Source organism: Heterodontus francisci, chromosome 4 (genome assembly GCF_036365525.1).
Source record: "Heterodontus francisci isolate sHetFra1 chromosome 4, sHetFra1.hap1, whole genome shotgun sequence".
Taxonomy (NCBI): domain Eukaryota; kingdom Metazoa; phylum Chordata; class Chondrichthyes; order Heterodontiformes; family Heterodontidae; genus Heterodontus; species Heterodontus francisci.
The window spans coordinates 48,445,790-48,470,587 of NC_090374.1; the positions used below are offsets into that span (position 1 = coordinate 48,445,790).

General features: G+C 43.4%; 1 protein-coding gene across 6 annotated transcripts in view; it reads left to right on the forward strand.

Annotated features, from left to right (window-relative positions):
• Nucleotides 1–24,798, forward strand: part of wdr41 (WD repeat domain 41) — a 95,413-nt gene that overhangs the window by 58,422 nt on the left and 12,193 nt on the right. For all 6 annotated transcript variants that reach the window (XM_068029479.1, XM_068029485.1, XM_068029483.1 and 3 more), the window contains 3 exons: nt 1,518–1,629; nt 8,356–8,418; nt 8,616–8,723. In XM_068029479.1, the coding sequence (XP_067885580.1) occupies nt 1,518–1,629; nt 8,356–8,418; nt 8,616–8,723 (283 nt within the window). The remainder of the gene's footprint in view (nt 1–1,517; nt 1,630–8,355; nt 8,419–8,615; nt 8,724–24,798) is intronic.

Genomic DNA, 24,798 nt, shown 5'->3' on the forward strand with positions numbered 1-24,798 from the left:
TGCTGCTGCTAGCTCTTCAATTGAATAGTCTTTTCTGTTCCCAATTATTGTTGCCAATGTTTGAAAGAATAGCACTTTTTTATTGTTTGTCATCGTCTTCATATTCATTTGCTCCTTCCCACTACTGCCCCCTCAAATTTATCCCTTAGTATTAGACAGATTGAAGTAGATGAAAATTTCAAGGCTGTATGTTAGTTTAGGGGCCTGGTTAGAAACTTGGTTTTTCGATTAACTTTTTGAGGCTATATTTCAGAAAAGCTGCTTTTTCTTGAAGCTGATTCTAGTATGTAAAGTTCTTTAATGTTGCACATGTACACATTTTTTGTTTAAAACATCTCTAATCTTATCTCATTTTTGGGCTTCAAATATATGTAGCTTTCCAAGGATCTTCCTGTTTTATTGCTGCACTGACTGTTAGCAAGTGCATCAGAACATTCAAAAGTTAATTATACTTTTCATATTTATGTGGGAAGTGCCTGGCTTTTCCTGGTGGCATGGCTAAGATTGATATCCTTTTGTTTCTTTTTGCATCCTTTCTGGGGTTTCATAGGTGCAGGGTGTTTGCCTAAGTGGCTGCTACTTAGAACAGTGAGTGTTAGCAGACCATTTATCATGAGGGCCATCACAATCAAGTTTGATTCTACACTCATCTGGGGTCCACATATGTCTATAGACATCCACGGGTGACTGTCTCAGAAACTAGTACCAATGACTATGCTTATCAATGATGGTGACTATAGGTGTCCTTGTACATAGTGACTGATAGGGGAACTTGATCAGGATGATATTGACAGTGTGATAATGGAATTAGAGAGACTGATAGTAGATCAGTTTCCTCCAGCTAAACCTTTGGAAGATTGAAGCCATTGTCTTTGTCCCCTGTTATAAACTCTGAAAACTTTACTGCCACCAAATTTGAATTTATTTAAAAAAAACAATTTTTTGACCATATCGATGTAAACGCTCAAAGTCAGGACAGTTAATAGTGAAATTAGTACTTGGTCTAGCAGCTAATCTGCTTAAAAAAATTCTGCTAGTGGAGCGGGGTGTTGAATTGTTTTAATAGAGTATCATGTAACCTTGACTGACTGCCAGTGAGCCTGCTTGTATTTATTTTTTTTTATATTTATGCACCTTGATTGGTAGAATTTATTGTCAACTTCTCACTGCCTTGCATATTTGAACAAATAAAGAGAACAATCTCATCCTTCTCTTTGGTGATGTGAGCAATAATGCAATTGAGGCATGTTTAGGTGAACCAAACAAATGACTATCCTTTCATTATCTTGGGTGTATTCAAAGATAACATTTTTTGAGTTTAATAACTATGTGCCTTTCCATTCCATGCATGAAAACCATACACTCTATACGTAAAATGGTTGAAGCTGGTGATCTGCATGTTTAGCAATATGCCATTCTAAGGAGTTGAATTAAATTTTGTAAGGATAGATCCACTGGAGACTAAAATGCCAAAATTCATTGCATTTGTAACTTTATTGTTTGGCTTATTTTGGCAGTGTCTGATGATTATCGAAAGACTTGATGTGTGGCTGTCTGGAGGGGAGAAAGTATGCACTTGGAACTGTCAAGCAGAGTTGCTCTGCAAAACTGCTTGTTTTAAAGATGCAGGTATTCTATTTCAAAATGCTGCTCTTATTCAGCGATTCCCTTTCATATTTCACTTTTTATGGAAAATATGTTCCTTTCCAAGATGATTGTTTAAGAAACTGGATTGATAGATCTTGCTCAGAAGAACCAATCTTAAATGGAAAATTGCAGTATAAAATCAGATTAACCTATTATCAACATACCAACAGCAACTTGCATTTATATAGCACATTTAACGTAAAACATCCCAAGGCACTTAACAGGTGTAAGCCTTTTTGTTTCAAATATACTTCGCGGGTTTATTGTTCATTTTGACCTGTGAATTACAAGAGTACAAATTGATGACTCACTCAAAAAGTTGTTATACTTAATGGGGTTAGTTTATTTGTACCCACGGTTACAGATTTAAAACGGGCACAAATTTAAAATGATTGCTGAAAAATTTAATTAATAGCAGAAAATGATTACAGTTTTAACAGGTTTGAGAGAAGAAAAAAGAAAATAATAAAGGCTTTGTTACTTTACTCCTAGCAAATGAGTGCTTTAACAAAATCTAGCATCAGAATGCTCAAATAGGTTATCAACTAGTCGTACAAGCACCTGAAAAGGCCAGCTCCCATTGATTACAAACTACTTCTGACACTTGGCCAGGGTTCTCCTTTGCGACTGCAATGCTGGTCTCTTGTGACTGCAGTAAAGATCTCCAATGTTTTCAACTTTTTATACCATTTTCAGGGGATGGGGTTAGTTTACTATATCGACAAGCAATACTGTCCTGCGAAGCTTTTCTTAAAATCACAAAATCCAATCATTCTTAGCTCTTTGGTTAAACCATAGGTTTTGAACCTGCCCAAAAAGTTGTCCATCTTTCCTCAGCTTTCTTCAGTAAATTTCCATCACGTGAAGCTCCTTGTAGTCAACCTTTCAGATCAAAGTGTTTGTAGAACGCGTAGGCCCCACCTTATCTAAGTTGGACAGCCTCCAAGGTCTATCCAAATACCAATGTCTCTTCTTCGCAAGTACTATCTCTCTTTATTTCGATAGCCTTTGTTTAGTTTCACTGCCTTGCCACGACTCAGCAAGTTTAATTTTAAAAGACTGGAATACAAGCATTTCTTCCACTCAACACAGTTTCCAGTTTGTCACAGGGCATGGCGGTTAATGTAGTCAAGCTTTTTTTTGCCATGAATTTGTTTAAAAAGGTTTTTTTTCTTACTGTCCTACACAAACGATAGCAATTGCAACATTTTTTTGATGCTGAGCCATGGAAGGAGAAATCAGAACAGATGGTCAAATCCTTAATCAAAGAGTTAGGCGCATATTAAAGGAAGACAGGCGTTTGGGAGTGAATCCAGAGCTTGGGGCCAAGGCAACTGAAAGCATGGCCACCAATTGTGGAGCGATTTGAAATCAGTGATGCACGGTGTCACGCACATCGGAAGTGCGATGATACAACATTCACAGGCTAACTTTGAAGAGTTATGAAAAAACAGACTGTCTTTAAAAAATGAACCTCTATTTTAAAAAGTGAACAATGGTCCAAAATGGCTGCCGATGAAAAAGAGGATTGGCATTTTGTGTATCCAAATAGTCTGATAAAGACAAAGGACACCTCTTCAAAGCCAAAAGATGTTAATGAAACCCATCTTGCACTTATCCTAAAAACATTCCAGAATTGAATGTCGTCTTCTAAAACAAAGGAGATGTGAAGTAACCATGTCCTGGGCCATTGTGAGATCACCGTGGCAAGAAACCAGAGTGTCCCCTAACAGGAGGTGAGAGGTGACCCAGTTTTACCTTAACTATAGGGGACCCAACATTTATAAAGTAAATGCAACAGCATGTGTGGAAGTCGAGTAATCAGAATTCATGTGATCAAAACTCTAGAATACTTCCAACTAGAGTTGGCAACCCTATTTCCTCCATATTCCTATTTCTTTCTCTCTTGTGCATCAATGTGAGACCATATATCTGACTTTCTGCCAGCCCAAGAAACCTCCCCTAACTCCTACCTTTTTGTTTTGTAGTTATCTTTCAATCCATTCTGCTACTCTCACCCATATTCCACATGCCCGAACCTCTGCCTTGAGCATCTTGTGTTATCTTTTGAAAGTCCATGTAGACCACCTCTACTACATTGCCCTTGTCTACTTTTTCTTCAAATAATTCAATAAGGTTGGTTAACCATGACCTTTTAGAATGCATGCTCATTGTATTTATGATATTGTCTCTAGATGTTTTGTTATCTTTTAGCAAACATTCTAATATCTTCCGTACCACTGCGCTCTCTGGTGTATAGGTCTCTGGATTCTTTTTATTGTCCTCTTTGAAGATGGAAATAACTTTGTTATTCACCAGTTCTATGACATTATTCTGTTATTAATGTTTTAATATATGGATATATTATATTATATATGGATATGTAATATTATTCCTTTGATATGTGAACTATTGTAAGACTCAAGACTACAAGTAATATCCAAAGAAAATGTGGGTTTTTATTATAACCTAACTAGAACATATCCATACAAATACATCAGACACACATACATACAGTTACTGCATGAGCCACATCTAAACACATCTCACTCTGTTGGGCTACACCCATAACTCTCTGGTCACGTATGATGCGACATCACTTTTTCCGGTGACCTTCACTTACAGCTTCTTAAAGTGGTCCGCTCTTGAGGTCGTTCCACAACATCTCCCTTTTTTTCCAAAGATAGAAACAAATGTACAGTTAACAATGATGTTGCGGTTCAGTCTAACTATACACGATTGAAACAAAACGTTATTTACCATTGTGTAAGTTTAACACTCTCTAAAATATAGAGGAGTTTTACTTATTCGTTCTGATCTTATTGTAAACCTGTTCCCAGAGCTGAACTTTTCTTGGTGGCTCCTTGGAGACTTGGAACTGTAGTTGGCATGTTCTTCCTCTGTGTGTTGATCTTCAGAATTTGAACGTGTCCGTAATGTCACAGGGTTGTCACGTATTGTGGCGCTGTACAGCTCTCTGAGTTGACTTTGATTCTGTCTGAGAATCACACCATTGGGTGTCTGGACCCCATATGATCTGGGCTGGTCACATATCCTCGCAACCCCTGCAGGATGCCATGTTCCTGATGTATGATTGAGGACTCTGATCTTCTGTCCTATGCGCAATCGAGCTCATTCTGGCCCTCCTTGCCTGTCATACGATGCCTTCATCTTCCCTTGTTTAGAAAGCTTAGAAAAATGATGACTGGCAACATCATCAAATGTCATCAACCCCTCAGGCTCTGGGTACTTGCTGCAACGAACTGAAGCCCAAAGAGAGGCTCCCATTCATATCACCTGTTCCTGTCAAGACTCCCAGCCTTTGTGTTGTCCTTTACATGGACCAACCCGATACCTTTGACCTGGATATTTTCTACCATCTTTGGTGTGTTACTGACCTCATGTATTGTGACAATTCGTAGACCTCTGCATACTGGAAGTCTTGCAACAGCTGGTCCAGTTTTGTCTACAATATAAAATGTGTGGTAGCCATTCGGAGTTCCCACAGCTGCACTGTAAGGTTATTGTTCCAATGCACTTGATTGGAGAAACATTGTGGGCAGTCAGCCTAGCCATGGTGGGTTACACCATAGATTCCCATTTCTTTAAGTGCATGTCCTTCAGTATATTGATGGCAGAATATTTGCACTTGCTCCAGTGTCAATTTTTACTCTGAGCTTATGCTTGCCCCTCTTCTGCGGACGTATAATCCCGATCATGGTGAATGCCTCAGATTGCATAATAGCATTGACATATTGATCCACATTACCTATGTGAAATACTTGCTCGCTGTTCACACGAGTGCATTCTTCATCCATGTCCTCCTGGCAATCTGTCTCTTTGCTGATCTGATGTGCCTGCTTGGGCTTTTGTTGTGTGTTGGTTTACCTTTTGTTGAATTTGACATCCTGTCTTGCAGATATTCTCTCTGCATGTGATCTGCCACCATTCCTGTGTGCAGCATCTAAGCATGGCCTTCTGCACCGCCTTGCCCAATGTCTTTGCACTGGTCCTGGTATGCTGGAACTGTGAATTGGTTGAGTCAGGCCACATTTGCCACAAGGCTTAGCAGACTAACCTGAGCCTTTGGTTACCATACCAATTGTCATTGCTGCCACCAACGCTTGTAACTGGTATCCAGTCATGACTGCTTCAAATTTTCTTCCATCATGAAGTAGTGCCCTTTCTTCTTTTCCAGCAGGTCGTCTTGAAAGTCCTCTACTAACTCTATAACTCGTTGTGACAATTCAATATCTGCGAATTAGCATTCCTGAGCTTTGTCTCAGCACCTTGCAACAAACTGGTCAGTGGTCTCATCTTGCCTTTGCTGGTAGGTCATAAGCTCAAGCCCATGTACTCGGAAATTTACCTTCACCTTGAGTTGCTGCTCCAAGAATGTCCATATCTTGCTAGGGTCCTTCTGCTCCTTAGTTGACAATCCTGACTTATTGATCTGTTGCAAGCCCTCATTGCCCAGTGCGATCTTTAATCTTGAGGGTTGTTTCTCTGGTTTGCTTGCTTCTTGATCCAGAAAACACAGTTCCATTCGTTGTCGAAACAGTTTAAATTCAAACACTATGTCCGCGCCTTCCAATCTATAACTTGCTATCTGAGCACTATTGTCTTAAAAATATAGGACATTTGCCAGTTTTCTTTTTCACAGGCTTGCTTTTTTTCTTGTTTAGCCAGATTAGTTTTCTGCAGGCCTGCCCCTTTAAGACTGAGACACCATGCTGCTTTCTGTTTGCACAGCTCTTTTTTTTAAAACTGAGACACAATTTTGTTCTTTGCAGCCATTTGTACCTTCAGTATCAGCAGCTGCCACAACCAGGCTTTTTCACTGCGGTGTGGACCTCCAGTGGTGTTGTTGAATTCTCTTTTTGGCTTAGACCTCACCCCCGAAACTAAAACTGTGATGACTGCAGCTATTTCTTTTCACATTTTTCAATCCACTGCCAGAGAAGTTGAAAACTATAATATCCTGGCATATTTCCTAATGTACTCAGAGTTTCAACACCTACCGGGGTCCTGGCTATAACCTGGCTCGCTGCACTGTTGTGGGGTCTCCTGCCAGCTGCTCTCCAGGATCTTCAGCAACACTAGGTAAGCATCCTGCTGTTCTTTGTTCTCTCTTAGTGTGTTCTGCGGGAAAAAAAATCAAATGTTGCCACAATGTAATTTTAGGAGGTTTAGAAAAAAAATCCCAAATGTTGTCACCATGCAGTATAACTTGTTCCTTTGATATGTGAACTATTGTAAGACTCAAGACTACAAATAATATCCAAAGGAAATGTGGGTTTTTGTTATAACTTAACTAGAGCATATATACATACACATACAGTTACTGCACGAGCCACATCTAAACACATCTCACTCTGTCAGGCTACACCCACACACTGGTCATGTGTGATGCATCATCACGTCTTTTGGTGACCTTCATTTACGTCTAAGGTGGTCCGCTGTTGAAGTCATCCCACAATAGATACTGGTGTCTTTGTTGCCTCCTATCTACTAGTACCTTTGAGTATTGAGCAGGCAATTCACCTGGATCTAGAATTTTGTCCTCAAGTTTAGCTAGTTTGTCTAGTATCTCCTTTCTTTCTGTCTTAACTGTTGTAATATCTCTCTTAACTTCATCTACTGTTGTAATTTCTTCAAGTTAGCCTCTTTGGTGTAAATTGAGGCGAAATCTCTATTCAGTATCTCTGCCATTTCAGTATAACTTCCTTTGAGTTTTTCTTGCTCATCTCAGTAGTCACATCCCTATCTTAATCCTCCCTTTGTTACTTATGTGCATATAGAATACTTTATTATTTTTGATATTTTTATTTCATATTTTCTCTGTCTTCCTAATTGTCTTTTTAACCTCTTGCCTATGCGCATCACATTCCGTTTTGTTATCCTCACCTTTATTGTTTATGTACTTTGAGTATGCCTTCCTCTTCAAATTAAATGTTATCCTCCTCCATTTATCCATGATGCCTCATTCTTGATTAGTTTGTTTTTATTTTTTAGTGGAATATATTTCTCTTCAATTGAGGTTCTTTAAATATTGCCCACTGTTCATCTACCACTTAGTATTTTTTTTTCCAGTTAACCTTCTATAACTCCATCCTCATTTCCTCGTAGTTGACTTTTTTGTTTCTCCAATCTATTACTTTAATCTTTAGTATTGCTGGTACTCGAGACATGTTGTCGAAGCTTTTCGTTTTGGACTCATCAGGACAATCAAAGAATACCAATGTAAGGGGAAGCAACAACTTTATCCTGTATGAGAAGGGAGCGCTGATTGGTTGGCAAGTGAACTCTGGTAGAGGTGTTGCCATGGAGAATGCACCAGTTTATGGTGACTGACAGTTAACTGTCAAGTTTTGTTTGAAATTTAAACCAGGCAGCTGGACTCTGACAACAAGTCTCTATTTTCAGCAATACTCAAGTTTTCTACTACCAAGCGACTACTTTAATCTTTGTTCTATCTATATCACTCAATCGTTATCTGAAACCTTACTATACGGTGATCATGACCACTTCTTAGGTGTTCTGCTGTGCTTGCTTCTCTTACCTGCTCCTGTTGATTTCCCGTTACTAGGTCCAGCAGTGTTTTCAGCCTTGTTGGGTTTCTTGTTTGTTGGGTATTTAGGATATTATATCTGTCACCCAGCGCACTTAATGGTAACTCTTGCATCTGTTTTTATATTTTTCAAACAGATGTAAGCTCAATGATAGAACTACCAAAAAACAACATTGCTGCAGTGGTCAGGAAGGATCTAGGTAAGACTTTTACTAAAGTTGCACAAGTCTAACTAAAAAAAGAATGAAAAATGAGAGAACGACCTGTTAACTACATTTTTGTATCACATTTTAATTTGCAAACTGTCCAAACTAATTCAAAATTGTTCTCGGTATGCAAATTGAAAGTGAAAGATTGTTTAGATTAATTTAATGTTACTGCACTTTACTATTTTCAGTTATTTTCAAGCTGATACCATCATCAGAATCTCAGACTTGGGAAATTATTGAGATGCGAAGATTATCCAACCATGAAGATGATATCCGAGCACTAATCAGTATAAGTGGTAATCTCATTTTATTATTTTACTTGTGGTTATCTGAATTGTTTGTGTTGATGGTTCTTTCCTCAGCTGGAGGTCAGTGTAAATTTGCAATGCCGAACAATCCTTTTCTTGGGATACAGAGCCATGCATCACAAAAAGTACAAAGTATGGATGCAAATACTCAAAACAATCAATGTTAGGGTAAATTTTATATTGGGGTGGGGGGCAGGTGATCAGGAGAATCCAGCTTTGCATGGGGATAGTGTATAAAAGCTGGACTTGCTGTAGACTAACAACACGAGAGCCTTATTAGGCTTGCAAAAATTAATTAATTTTAGCCCACAATTTCCTATTTGGCCAGGAAAAGCGTAGGGGCCCTAGTAGGTTCCAAAAACTGTTGCATTGGAAAGCACTTTCTACACTTGGTGTTTTACCTTTTTAAAGGAATGTGTATTGGTTCGGGATTATCTCTTACAAAGGAATTTTACATTTTTAAATATTGTTTTTGTTCCTTTTTCCTTTGTTTTTGACTTAACTTTTGAGTACTTGAAGTTTGCTTGTGTGATGTCGAATTGCAATATTTCAAGGAATGTGATGCACATTTAACCATCCCAATGTATTACACTGAGCATTTCTCTGGGCATTTTTTTGCCCTTGGAGAACTTAATGGAATTGCTGAGAAATGATCAGAGCAAGGGCTGCCTATTTCTGGGATAGGTATCACAGACTTCGGCTTGCCACAGAAGTTGTGCCTTCACTACCTAAACTTGTAAAAGGGAATTTTTTTTTAGGTATATGGGCCAAACTCACTTCAGGTAGCCACTTAGTGATGTGTGTGCCCTCCTGTAAGATGGGCATTTATGAAATGCCGTGAAATAACTGTAAGTTAGCGTTGGGGCCCAGAATAGTAAGCAATAGATGTGAAGTAGGTCGAGAGGTATCACCTTGTGCCATAATCATGGACCATCTGCTCAATATATAGTACTATCAAGTAGTCTCACTATTTCCTTTATAGCATGTAGCTGTCCTGTGCACCTTTTCCCAGACCCTGCAGGTAGTATATGAATTATTGAGTCTGCTTACCACCATCTGCCAAGAATGGTGGTCCTGTAGGGAAATTGTTTTATAGTAACTGTCAAGAAAACATGATATGCCAAATAAGAAATATTAATTAATCGGGTGGAAATTTACATTAAACTTTTAATGGAAAAAAATCTTAGTTAACTTATATTAAAAAAACTGACAACCAAGATGGCCGCCACAGTTTGCATCTGAAATACCAGGAGATTGAATCAGAGACACAAATCTAACAAGTAGCACAGCCAGGACAATGCTTTGGCTAACTGAGTAGATTATCCAGATCATTCAAAGCCATCTTGAGGCATTCATGAATGGAGACATCCCTTCAGGGGGGTTATCACTGACAATACCACCTGAGAGAGGTTTTGGGTTTTAGACTTTGGACCTCATTAAAAACAAAGAGGATTGAGAGAATCATGTGACCGACTACCCAGGCAGTGAAAAACTGCGAGTTTTGTTAGACACAAAACAGTCAGTAACTGAGACTGCAGCAGCAGAGAAGGTGTGTGTGTGTCTCTCTCTCACAAGCCTCCAGCCTGCTACAGCCAGAGATCAGGGGAAGAGAGCCACCCACCAGTCTGCTTTCAAAAAGACCCTGAGCAAAGTGGACCACTCACAAAGTGGACTTTGATCAGCCAAAGACAAAGAACTAAGAACAGCACAGGAACAGGCCATTCGGCCCTCCGAGCCTGCGCCGATCTTGATGCCTGCCTAAACTAAAACCTTCAGCACTTCCGGGGGCCGTATCCCTCTATTCCCATCCTATTCATGTATTTGTCAAGATGCCTCTTAAACGTCGCTATCGTACCTGCTTCCACCACCTCCCCCGGCAGCAAGTTCCAGGCACTCACCACCCTCTGTGTAAAGAACTTGCCTCGCACATCCCCTCTAAACTTTGCCCCTCTCACCTTAAACCTATGTCCCCTAGTAACTGACTCTTCCACCCTGGGAAAAAGCTTCTGACTATCCACTCTGTCCATGCCGCTCATAACTTTGTAAACCTCTATCATGTAGCCCCTCCACCTCCGTCGTTCCAGTGAAAACAATCGGAGTTTATCCAACCTCTCCTCATAGTTAATGCCCTCCAGACCAGGCAACATCCTGGTAAACCTCCTTTGTACCCTCTCCAAAGCCTCCACATCCTTCTGGCAGTGTGGCGACCAGAATTGCAAGCAATATTCTAAGTGTGGCCTAACTAAAGTTCTGTACAGCTGCAGCATGACTTGCCAATTTTTATACTCTATGCCCCGACCGATGAAGGCAAGCATGCCGTATGCCTTCTTGACTATCTTATCCACCTGCGTTGCCACTTTCAGTGACCTGTGGACCTGTACGCCCAGATCTCTCTGCCTGTCAACACTCCTAAGGGTTCTGCCATTTACTGTATACTTCCCACCTGCATTAGACCTTCCAAAATGCATTACCTCACATTTGTCCGGATTAAACTCCATCTGCCATTTCTCCGCCCAAGTCTCCAACCGATCTATATCCTGCTGTATCCTCTGACAATCCTCATCACTATCCGCAACTCCACCAACTTTTGTGTCATCCGCAAACTTACTAATCAGACCAGCTACATTTTCCTCCAAATCATTTATATATAATACAAACAGCAAAGGTCCCAGCACTGAGCCCTGCGGAACACCACTAGTCACATCCCTCCATTCAGAGAAGCACCCTTCCACTGCTACCCTCTGTCGTCTATGACTGAGCCAGTTCTGTATCCATCTTGCCAGCTCACCTCTGATCCCGTGTGACTTCACCTTTTGTACCAGTCTGCCATGAGGGACCTTGACAAAGGCTTTACTGAAGTCCATATAGATAACATCCACTGCCCTTCCTTCATCAATCATCTTTGTCATTTCCTCAAAAAACTCAATCAAATTCGTGAGACACGACCTTCCCTTCACAAAACCATGCTGCCTCTCGCTAATAAGTTTGTTTGTTTCCAAATGGGAGTAAATCCTGTCCCGAAGAATCCTCTCTAATAATTTCCCTACCAGTGACGTAAGGCTCACTGGCCTATAATTTCCTGGATTATCCTTGCTACCCTTCTTAAACAAAGGAACAACATTGGCTATTCTCCAGTCCTCTGGGACCTCATCTGTAGCCAATGAGGATGCAAAGATTTCTGTCAAGGCCCCAGCAATTTCTTCCCTTGCCTCCCTCAGTATTCTGGGGTAGATCCCATCAGGCCCTGGGGACCTATCTACCTTAATGCTTTCCAAGACACCCAACACCACATCCTTTACGATAATGAGATGACTGAGACTATCTACACTCCCTTCCCTAGGCTCATCATCCACCAAGTCCTTCTCTTTGGTGAATACTGATGCAAAGTACTCATTTAGTACCTCGCCCATTTCCTCTGGCTCCACACTTAGATTCCCTTCTCTGTCCTTGAGTGGGCCAACCCTTGCCCTAGTTACCCTCTTGCTCTTTATATGCATATAAATAGCCTTGGGATTTTCCTTAATCCTGTTTGCCAAAAAAGGAATAAACCGTGTTGTGGTCAAATAAGAGGAAGGGCAAGAGGGGCGACTGTGGCCCTCCCCTCCCCTCCTCATTTGGCTGTAACGAAACTGGAGTCAATGGAAATCAGGGAAAGCTCTTCGCCGGTTGGGGGAGTCATACCTAGCGCAAAGGAAGATGGTTGTGGTTGTTTGAAATCAATGATCTCCACTCCAGGACATCACTGCAGGAGTTCCTCAGGATAGTGTCATAGGCTCAACCATCTTCAGCTGCTTCGTTAATGACTTTCCTTCAAGGATAGGGTCAGAAGTGGGGATGTTCGCTGATCATTGCACAATGTTCAGCACCATTAGCTACTCCTCAGATACTGAAGCAGTGCATGTGGAAATGAAGCAAGACCTGGACAATATCGAGGCTTGGGCTGATAAATGGCAAGTAACATTCACGCCACACAAGTGCCAGGCAATGACCATCTCCAACAAGAGAGAATCTAACCATCTCCCCTTGACGTTCAATGGCATTACGATTGCTGAATCCCCCACTATCAACATCCTGGGGGTGACCGTTGACCAGAAACTGAAATGGAGTGGCCATATAAATACTGTGACTACAAGAGCAGGTCAGAGGCTAGAAATCCTGTGGCGGGTAACTCACTTCCCGACTGCTCAAAGCCTGTCCACCATCTCCAAGGCACAAGTCAGGAGTGTGATGGAATAATCTCCACTTGCCTGGATGGGTGCAGCTCCAACAACACTTCAGCTCAACACCATCCAGGACAAAGCAGCTCGCTTGATTGGCACTCTATCCACAAACATTCACTCCCTCCACCACCGGCACACAGTGGCAGCAGTGTGTATCATGTACAAGATGCACTGCAGCAACCAACCAAAGTTCCTGCGACAGTACCTTCCAAACCCACGACCTCTACCATCTGGAAGGACAAGGACAGCAGTTGCATGGGAACACCACCACCTGCAAGTTCCCCTCCAAGCCACTTGATTGAATCTTTCGAGGAGGTGACTAGATGTGTAGATGAGGCCCTAGTGTAGGTAGGTGGTTGGAGAATTGAGGGAAGGTGGGGATGTGAGAGGGAAAAATGGGATTAATAATAGGATTAGTATAAATGGGTGGTTGATGGTCGGCACAGACTCGGTGGGCCGAAGGGCCTGTTTCGGTGCTGTATCTCTCTATGACTCTATAAGGCAGTTGATGTAGTCTAAATGGACGTTGGTAAGGCTTTTGATAAGGTCCCGCATGGGAGATTGGTCAAGAAGGTAAGTGCCCATGGGATCCAGGGCAATTTGGCAAATTGGATCCAAAATTGGCATAGTGGCAGGAGGCAGAGGGTGATGGTCGAGGATTATTTTTGCGAGTGGAAGCCTATGACCAGTGGTGTACCGCAGAGATCGGTGCTGGGACCCCTTCTGTTTGTAGTGTACATTAATGATTTAGACATGAATATAGGAGATATGATCAGTAAGTTTGCAGACAACCTGAAAATTGGTGGTGTTGTAAATAGTGAGGAGGAAAGCCTTAGATTACAGGACAATATAGATGGGCTGGTAAGATGGGCGGAGCAGTGGCAGATAGAATTTAATACTGAGAAGTGTGAGGTGATGCATTTTGGGAGGACTAACAAGGCAAGGGAATTTCCAACGGATGTTAGGACCCTACAGGGTCAGAGGGACCTTGGTGTGCTTGTCCATAGATCACTGAAGGCAGCAGCACAGGTAGATAAGGTGGTTAGGAAGGCATATGGGATACTTGCCTTTATTAGCCAAGGCATAGAATATAAGAACAGGGAGGTTATGATGGAGCTGTATAATACGCTAGTTAGGCCACAGATGGAGTACTGTGTACAGTTCTGGTCACAGCACTATAGGAAGGAATGTGATTGCACTGGAGAGGGTGCAGAGGAGATTCACCAGGATGTTGCCTGGGCTGGAGCAATTCAGCTATGAAGAGAGACTGGATAGGCTAGGGTTGTTTTCCTTGGAGCAGAGAAGGCTGAGGGGGGGACCTGATTGAGGTATACAAAATTGAGGGTCATTGATAGGATAGATGGGAAGAAACTTTTTCTCTTAGCAGAGGGATCAGTAGATTTAAGGTAAGGGGCAGGAGGTTTAGAGGGGATTTGAGGAAATTTTTTTTCACCCAGAGGGTGGTTGGAATCTGGAACACACTGCCAGAAGGGGTGGTAGAGGCAGGAACCCTCACAACATTTAAGAAGTATTTAGATGAACACTTGAAATGCCATAGCATACAAGGCAACGGACCAAGTGCTGGAAAATGGGGTTAGAATAGATAGGTGCTTGATGGCCAGAATAGACACGATGGGCCGAAGGGCCTGTTTCTGTGCTGTATAACTCTGACTCCACGACTCTATTTCCTTAAGTTAACTCCCTGTGCAAGGTCAAAGCTGTGCAGGAGGCTTTGAATAATTATTCAAACAAGCTCATCCTGCAAAGTTGCAGGTAGTTAATTCGCTGTGTTGTTGGATAACTTTTGTCTGTAGCTAGGAGAAAAGCCTGAACTTTTCCTGGAGTGGAAAATTGGTCTTAGACAACTTTTTAAAACCACCTTGTCGTTCATCCCCTTCCTTTTGAATATTTATTGTTGAAGGAATAAGCTTGCACACACTGTTCCCATTATGGACATGACTGAAGTCTTCAGTTCATGAGGTGAAATAAATGATAAATGTGCCCTATTCTCTATTTTGACTTACTTGCAGATCTTGACACAATAGGACCACTTCCCTAATGGAGGGGTGAGGAAATGGCCTTTACTCTGGAGTCGACCTAGGCTGTTTGAGTGACATTCTAATTTGGTAGGATCTTTTTTTTTTATTCAATCATGGGATGTGGGCGTCGCCGGCCAGGCCAGCATTTATTGCCCATCCCTAATTGCCCTTGAGAAGGTGGTGGTGAGCTGCCTTTTTGAACTGCTGCAGTCCATGTGGGGTAGGTACACCCACAGTGCTGTTAGGAAGGGAGTTCCAGGATTTTGACCCAGCCACAGTGAAGGAACGGCGATTTAGTTCCAAGTCCGGATGGTGTGTGACTTGGAGGGGAACCTGTAGGTGGTGGTGTTCCCATGTATTTGCTGCCCTTGTCCTTGTAGTTGGTAGAGGTCGCAGGTTTGGAAGGTGCTTTCGAAGGAGCCTTGGTGCATTGCTGGAGTGCATCTTGTAGATGGTACACACTGCTGCCACTGTGCGTCGGTGGTGGAGTGGCGGGGTGCGTCGCTGGTGGATCTGATCATTTAAATATTATGAATACACTTCCTGTACAAGACCAAACCTTATACAGTGAGTATTTAGGTAGGCTTCTGGATTTTGGAGCATGCAGCCTTGAAACTCTTAGGCTGCGAATTAAAAAGCGCTCAGATCTCTGTGAATTGTGCACAAATTGTGGACTGGGACTCTTTCACCCTGATAACGGCAAACCTTCAACCCGGCACCCCTGCTCACTCAGCCCCTTCAAGGTACTATACCCTGGTGCTGTTTCTTTATTGCCATTTAAGTTGCATTGTATGGCCACATTGCTGCTGGGGGGCATAAGCGTTGGGGATGCTGTTTATTGGCCCAAGCCTAAATGTTGTCCAGGTCTTGTTGCATGCAGGCATGAATTGCAAATGATGCTGAATACTGTGCAATCTTTAGCGAACATACCCACTTCTGAGTTAACTTTTCAGGTCAGTGACCCTTCTTCAGAACAGAACTGTTCTGAAGAAGGGTCACTGACCTGAAACGTTAACTCTGCTTCTCTCTCCACAGATGCTGCCAGACCTGCTGAGTATTTCCAGCATTTATTTCAGATTTCCAGCATCCGCAGTATTTTGCTTTTGTTTATATCCCCACTTCTGACCTTATAATGGAAGTAAGGTCATTGATGAAGCAGCTGAAGATGGTTGGGCCTGAGGAACTCCTGCAGCAATGTCCTGGGACTGAGATGATTGGCTTCCAACAACCACAACTATCTTTCTTTATGCTAGGTGTGATTCCAACCAGTGGAGAGTTTTCTCCCTACTTCCATTGACTTCTCTTTTGCTAGGGCTCCTTGATACCACTCAGTCAAATGCTTTCTTGATGTCAAGGGCAGCCACCCTTGACTCATCTCTTGAGTTCAGCTCTTTTGTCTATGTTTGGACCAAGATTATAATGAGGTCTGGAGCCGAGTGATCCTAGCAGAACCCATACTCTGCATCGGAAGAAAATGGTGGATAACGAATGTTACGGCATGCAATGGGGGCTGAGCTAGTAGCAAAGGAATGCATCTGCAAAACCCATGTTTGGCTAGTGAAGTTGCTGCTGCATAGATTGGTTCAAGAATTTTTGCCTTGATTGTCACTCAAGGGCTTCCTTGCCTGAGCACAGTAATGCTCCATGCTTGGAGGCACAGCCAAACTGAACACTCCATACAGTACTTGGACATGGTTGCAGGAGAAGACGGCATGCTTTAAGGGATCTTGTAACTTGAGACTAACCATCAGTACTATGTATAGCTGACAGACTACATTTTGCAGCTTCTCCCATCCTGTTTCATGTCGATTGCACAGGTGTGCCGAGTATTGATGCAACCTTCCAGATCTTCCTTGCCATATTCATTCCCCATGTCATTGCTCATATATATCCATAGCATCAGCATGGCAACCATCAATGACCCCGTTAATTTTGGGGAATGCACCACTTACCTTCAGGAGCAGGGAGCAGTCGGACCTGTGTGGAAACAACCAGAACTGGGAGCAGATAAAACCAGCGCGAGGCTCAGGGCCTTCACTTACCTTCAGGAGCGGAGAGCAGTCGGACCTCCCCCAGCGCGCCGGAGTTTTGGGGGAAAAAAGCCAACAATGATGTCACAGGAAAGCTGCAAGGTGATTGATTGGTGAGTAACTGCTGTTCAGGAATAGCTTCAAATAGCTGGGTAAGTATCTAAGGTAAGAAAGGTTTACAGTTTTTCTTTCCATATATAGTAAGTAGTGTTTTTTTTTTTAGGGAGTTCTGTAGTAACGAGGACCAGGGAAGAAGGGCTCCAGAGTAATTAATATTATTTGACATTAAGATCTTCCAAAAGGTTAACTTAAAGGGTTAAGTCCTGGCAGGAGAGCTCAAGGCCGTGGTGAGCTCCTCGTGCTCCATGTCGGAAGCCGGGAACATTTCCAGTGCCCGGGGCCAGCATGTGTGTAGAAAGTGTCTCCAGCTGCAGCTCCTGGAAGCCCAGATTTCGGAGCTAGAGCGGCAGCTGGGGACACTGTGGAGCATCCACGAGGTGGACGGTATGGTGGATAGTACATATAGAGAGGTGGTCACACGACAGGCTCAGACTCCACAGGCAGGAAGGGAATGGGTGACCGCCAGGCAGCGCAAGAGGACTAAGCAGGCAGTGCAGGAATCTCCTTTGGCTATTCCCCTGCAAAACAGATATACTGCTTTGGATACTGTTGGGGGGAATGGCCTCTCAGGGGAAAGCAGCAACAGCCCAATTTGTTGCACCACAGTTGGCTCCACTGCACAGGGGAAGAGTAAAAAGTGTGGGAATGCAATAGTTATAGGGGATTCAATTGTAAGGGGGATAGATGGGTGTTTCTGTAGCCGCAGAAGAGACGCCAGGATGGTATGTTGCCTTCCTGGTGCTAGGGTCAAGGATGTCTCATTGGTTACTGGACATTCTGAAGGGGGAGGGTGAACAGCCAGTGGTCGTGGTACATATTGGTACAAATGACATAGGTTAAAAAAAAGGGATGAGGTCCTAAAAGCAGAATATAGGGAGCTAGGAAGTAAGTTGAAAAGTAGGTCCTCAAAGGTAGTGATCTCAGGATTACTACCAGTGCATGTGCTAGTCAGTAGAAATAGCAGGATATATCGGATGACTACGTGGCTGAAGAGATGGTGTGAAGGGGAAGGTTTTAGATTCCTGGAACCAGCACAAACAGGACGGGTTACACCTGGGCAGGACCGGGACTGATGTCCTAGGGGGAGTATTTGCTAGAGTGGTTGGGGAGAGTTTAAACTAAAATGGCAGGGGAATGGGAACCTTTGCAAGGAGTCAGAGGAGGGGGGATCAAAGACGAGAACAAAAGACAGTAAGGGGAATAAGAAAAGTGATAGGCAGAGGAATCAAAGGGCCAGAATCAAACAGGGCCACAGTGAAAAATAGTGGTAAGGGGACAAGTAATGTTAAAAAGACAAGCCTTAAGGCTTTGTGTCTTAACGCGCGGAGCATTTGCAATAAAGTGGATGAATTAATCGCGCAAATAGATGTAAATGGGTATGATATAGTCGGGATTACGGAGACGTGGCTGCAAGGTGACCAGGGATGGGAAATGAACATCCAGAGGTATTCAGTATTTAGGAAAGACAGACAAAAAGCAAAAGGCAGTGGAGTTGCTTTGCTAGTTAAAGAGGAAATTAACGCAATAGTGAGGAAAGATATTAGCTCTGACGATGTGGAAACTGTATGGGTAGAGCTGAGGAACACTAAGGGGCAAAACATGTTAGTGGGGGTTGTATATAGACCCCCAAACTGTAGTGGTGATGTTGGGAATGGCATTAAACAGGAAATTATAGATGCATGCGATAAAGGAACATCTGTAATTATGGGTGACTTTAATCTGCATATAGATTGGACAAATCAAATTAGTCACAATACCGTAGAGGAGGAATTCTTGTAGTGTATACAGGATGGTTTTCTGGACCAATACGTTGAGGAACCAACTAGAGAACAGGCCATCCTAGACTGGGTATTGTGTAATGAGAGAGGAATAATTGACAGTCTAGTGGTGCGAGACCCCTTGGGGATGAGCGACCATAATATGATAGAATTCTTCATCAAGATGGAGAGTGACGTAGTAGATTCTGAGACTAGGGTCTTGAATCTTAGTGAAGGAAACTACGAAGGTATGAGGCGCGAGTTGGCTATGACGGTCTGGGAAATGTTACTTAAAGGGATGATGGTGGATAGGCAATGGCAAGCATTTAAGGAGCGCATGGATGAACTGCAACAATTGTTTATCCCTGTCTGGCGCAAAAGTAAAACGGGAAAGGAAGCCAAACCATGGCTTACAAGGGAAATTAGAGATAGCATTAGATCCAAGGAAGAGGCATATAAATTTGTCAGGAAAAACCTGAGGATTGGGAGCAGTTTAGATTCAGCAAAGGAGGACCAAGGGATTGATTAAGAAGGGGAAAATAGAGTACGAGAACAAGCTTGCAGGGAACATTAAAAACTGACTGTAAAAGTTTCTATAGGTACGTGAAGACAAATGTAGGTCCCTTACAGTCAGAAACGGGAATTTATTATGGAGAATAAAGAAATGGCTGACCAACTAAATGCATACTTTGGTTCTGTCTTCATATGTTGGGGAACACGGGGCTTAGTGAGAGAGAGGAACTGAAAGAAATCAGTATTCGTAGAGAAATGGTGTTGGGGAAATTGATGGAATTGAAGGCCGATAAATCCCCAGAGCCTTATGGTATGCATTCCAGAGCACTTAAGGAAGTGTCCCTAGAAATAGTGGATGCATTGGTGGTCACCTTCCAAGATTCTATAGACTCTGGAACACTTCCTACAGATTGGAGGGTAGCTAATGTAACCCCACTATTTAAAAAGGGAGGTAGAGAGAAAACAGGGAATTATAGACCAGTCAGCCTGACGTCAGTAGTGGGGAAAATTCTAGAGTCCATTATCAAAGATTTTATAGCAGAGCGCTTAGAGAACAGTGGTAAAATCGGGCAGAGTCAGCATGGATTAACGAAAGGGAAATCATGCTTGACAAATCTACTAGAATTCTTCGAGGATGTAACTAGTAGAGTTGATGAGGGGGAGCCAGTGGATGTGGTTTATTTGGACTTTCAGAAGGCTTTCGACAAAGTCCCACGTAAGAGATTAGCATGTAAAATTAAAGCGCATGGGATTGGGGGTAGTGTATTGCGATGGATAGAAAATTGTTTGGCGGTCAGGAAACAAAGAGTAGGGATAAATGGGTCTTTTTCCGAATGGCAGGCAGTGACTAGTGGGGTACCGCAGGGATCGGTGCTAGGACCCCAGCTATTCACAATACACGTTAATGATTTAGATGAGGGAACTAAATGTAATATCTCCAGATTTGCAGATGAGACAAAACTGGGTGGGAGGGTGGGTTGTGAGGACGATGCGGAGAGGCTTCAGGGTGATTTGGACAAGTTGAGTGAGTGGGCTAATGCATGGCAGATGCAGTATAATGTAGATAAATGTGAAGTTATCCACTTTGATAGCAAAAACAGGAAAGCAGATTATTATCTGAACGGCTATAAACTGAGAGAGGGGAATATGCAGCGAGACCTGGGTGTTCTCGTACACCAGTCGCTGAAGGTAAGCATGCAGGCGCAACAGGCGGTAAAAAAGGCAAATGGTATGTTGGCCTTCATAGCCAGAGGATTCAAGTACAGAAGCAGGTATATCTTGCTGCAATTATACAGGGCCTTGGTGAGGCCACGCCTGGAATATTGTGTGCAGTTTTGGTCTCCTTATCTGAGGAAGGATGTTCTTGCTAAAGAGGGAGTGCAGCGAAGGTTTACCAGACTGATTCCTGGGATAGCGGGACTGGCGTATGAGGAGAGATTGAGTCGGTTGGGATTATATTTGCTGGAGTTCAGAACAGTGGGGGGATCTCTTAGAAACCTATAAAATTCCAGCGGGACCCGATAGGGTAGATGCAGGAAGGATGTTCCCGATGGTGTGGGGGGGGGAGACCAGAACCAGGGGTCATAGTCTAAGGATACGGGGTAAACCTTTCAGGACTGAGACGCGGAGAAATTTCTTCACCCAGAGAGTGGTGAGCAGTTGAGGCCAAAACATTGTATGTTTTCAAAAAGGAGTTAGATATAGCTCTTGGGTCTAAAGGGATCAAAGGGTATGGGGCGAAAGCAGGAACAGGCTACTGAATTGGATGATAAGCCATGATCATAATGAATGGTGGAGCAGGCTTGAAGGGCCAAATGGCCTACTCCTGCTTCTATTTTCTATGTTTGTATTACTGACCGAGCTGGCCGAGTCCTAAAGGACATCGCTGCTAGACTGGGTCTGCGGCTGATGGTGAGAACTAACAAGAGGGAAAGATATACTTGACGTCGTCCTCACCAGTCTGCCTGCTGCAGATGCATCTGTCCATGACCGTATTGGTAGGAGTGAGCACTGCACAGTCCTTGTAGAGATGAAGTCCCATCTTCACATTGAGGATACCCTCCATCGTGTTGTGTGGCACTACCATCGTGCTCAATGGGATAGACTTCGAACAGAACCATCAACTCAAAACTGGGTATTCATCAGGTGCTGTCAGCCATCAGCAGCAGCAGACTTGTACTCAACCACAATCTGTAACCTCATGGCCTGGCATATCCCTCACTCTACCATTACCATCAAGCCAGGGTATCAACCGTGGCTCAATGAAGAGTGCAGGAGGACATGCCAGGAGCAGCACCAGCATACCTCAAAATGAGGTGTCAACCTGGTGAAGCTAGGTAATCCCAAGACTACTTGCGTGCCAAACAGTGTAAGTAGTATGCGATAGACAGCTAAGTGATTCCACAACCAACGAATCAGATCTAAGCTCTGCAGTCCTGCCACATCCAGTCAGGAATGGTGTTAGACAACTAACAGGAGGAGGTGGCTCCACAAATATCCCCATTCTTAATGATGGCGGAGCCCAGCACATTAGTGCAAAAAATAAGATTGAAGCATTTGCAGCAATCTTCAGTCAGAAGTGCCGAGTGGATGATCCAACTCTGCCTCCTCTGAAAGTCCCCAGCATCACCGATGCCAGTCTTCAGCCAATTCGATTCACTCCATGTGGTATCAAGAAACGACTGAAGGCACTGGATACTGCAAAGGCTATGGGCCCTGACAACATTCCAGCAATAGTACTGTCGACCTGTGCTCCAGAACTTGCTGCGCCGCTAACCAAGCTGTTCCAGTACAGCTACAACACTGGAATCTACCTGGCAATGTGGAAAATTGCCCAGTTATGTCCTGTACACAAAAAGCAGGACAAATACAACCCGGCCAATTACCGCCCCATCAGCCTACTCGATCATCAGTAAAGTCATCGAAGGTGTCGTGGACAGTGCTATATAATGACCTTCCTTCAATCATAAGGTCAGAAGTGGGGATGTTCGCTGATGATTGCACAATGTTCAGCACCATTCGTGACTCCTCAGATACTGAAGCAGTCCGTTTAGAAATGCAGCAAGACCTGAACAATATCCAGGCTTGGGCTGATAAGTGGCAAGTAACATTTGTACCACATAAGTGACAGGCAATGGCCATCTCCAACAAGAGAGAATCTAACCATCTCCCCTTGACATTCAATGGCATTATGATTGCTGAATCCCACACTATCAACATCCTGGGGGTTACCATTGACCAGAAATTGAACTGCTGTAGCCATATAAATATTGTGGCTACAAGAGCAGGTCAGAGGCTAGGAATCCTGCAGCGCATAACTCCCCTCCTGACTCCCCAAAGCCTGTCCACCATCGACAAGGCACAAGTCAAGAGTGTGATGGAATACTCTCCACTTGCTTGGATGGGTACAGCTCCAACAACACTCAAGAAGCTCGACACCATCCAGGACGAAGCAGCCTGCTTGTTTGGCACCCCTTCTACAAACATTCACTCCCATCACCACCAACGCACAGTGGCAGCAGTGTGTACCATCTACAAGATGCACTACAGCAATACACCAAGGCTCCTTAGACAGCACGTTCCAAATCCGTGACCTTTACCACCTAGAAGGACAAGGGCAGCAGATGCATGGGAACGCCACCACCTGCAAGTTCCCCTCCAAGCCACACACTATCCTGACTTGGAACTATATCGCCGTTCCTTCACTGTCACTGGGTCAAAATCCTGGAACTCCCTTCCTAAGAGCGCTGTGGGTGTACCTACCCCAGATATACTGCAGCCGTTCAAGAAGGTGGCTCACCACCAGCTTCTCGAGGGCAATTCTGGATGGGTAATAAATGCTGGCATAGCCAGCGATGCCCACATCCCATGAATGAATAAAAAAAACTTCAAAAGGCGATTTAAGAGCTTATGCTAATTTAGCTTTTGTTGTGGCCATTCAAAATTAGTGTACAGAGGAATAAGTTGAACTTGGCCCAAGTATCAGAAAATTGTCCTTATTTTAAAAATGTTTACATCAAGTTTGGGGGAGTGGGGGGGGGGTGTGGTTTCAGCCTCCTTCCTTCCCCACCCCCGAACCTCCATCTTTCTCCCATTTTCTCTCCTAGCTCACCTTTTACATGAGACCCAGCTCCTGTTCCCCAACCCCATTCTGAATTAGCTGCTGGCCATCCAAATTTCATTCCTAACCCCCATGCTAGTTTTTTTTATTATAAATGGTTCTGTCTCCTCAGGTACTATCGAAACTGCTGTCATCACCCCTCCTCAGAAAAGGAAATTATTGATTCCTCTATCCGTTTACACTACCACCCAAACTCCAATGTCTCTTTCCTCTGTTGTGTTCTTGAATGTGCTGTCACCTCTCAAATCTGTGGCTATCTTACCTGCATCTCTGTCTGAATCTCTCCAGTCAGGTTTCCGTCCCAGACGCAGCACCAAAACGGCTTAACCATATTACAGATGTGACTGTGACCACTGTCAATCATCCCTCCTTCTCCTCCTAGTCCTCTTGTTTGACTCGACTGACCACACCTTCCTCTTTTTCAATGGCTTTCCTCCATTGTCCATTTCAGCGAGATTGCCCTTTTGGTTCCACTCTTAACTATCATATTCAGAGCATTTCCAGCAATGGTTTCTCTTCCCACCTTGTGCTGTTACGTCTGGAGTATCTGTATTGACCCCTTCCTTATCTACATGATACCCCTTGGCAACATCAAACACAGACATACAGTCAGCTTACACGCATACACTGATGAAACTCTGCTCTACTCACCATCACCCCTCTCAACCCTTTCACTGCCTCTACCAGACTGTTTGCCTGATATCCAGTCTTGAGTGAGTCACAATTTTCTCCAGATAAACATTGCAAATTGAAGCCTTTTGCATCTGGTACAAACTCTGTAGCTTCATCACAGGCTTCATCCCTCTTTCTGGCCACAGTCACAGGCTAAACCAGACTATTTGCAACCTCAGCATCCTATTCGACCCTGAGCTACTCACCCCATATCCTCTCCAAAACAAAGATCACAGGTGTCTACCTCCTATAATGTTGACTGCCTCTGCCCTTACCTGACCTCATCTGGTGCTACAGCACTTAACATTCACAGATTTGACTATTCCAGTGCTCTTCTGGCGAGCTGGACATCTTTCCCAGAGAGCTGTGGATGTTCAGTCATTGAGTATATTCAAGACAGAGATCAGAGATTTTTGGGTACTAAGGGAATGAAGGGATAAGGGGATAATGCGGGAAGGTGGTGTTAAGGCAGCAGATTAGCCCTGATCTTATTGAATGCCCCCTATTTCTTATGTTTCATCCTCCATAAACCTCAACTCCTCTAGAACTGTGCTGCTCTGATCTTGCCTTTATAAAGTCCTTGTCAACCATC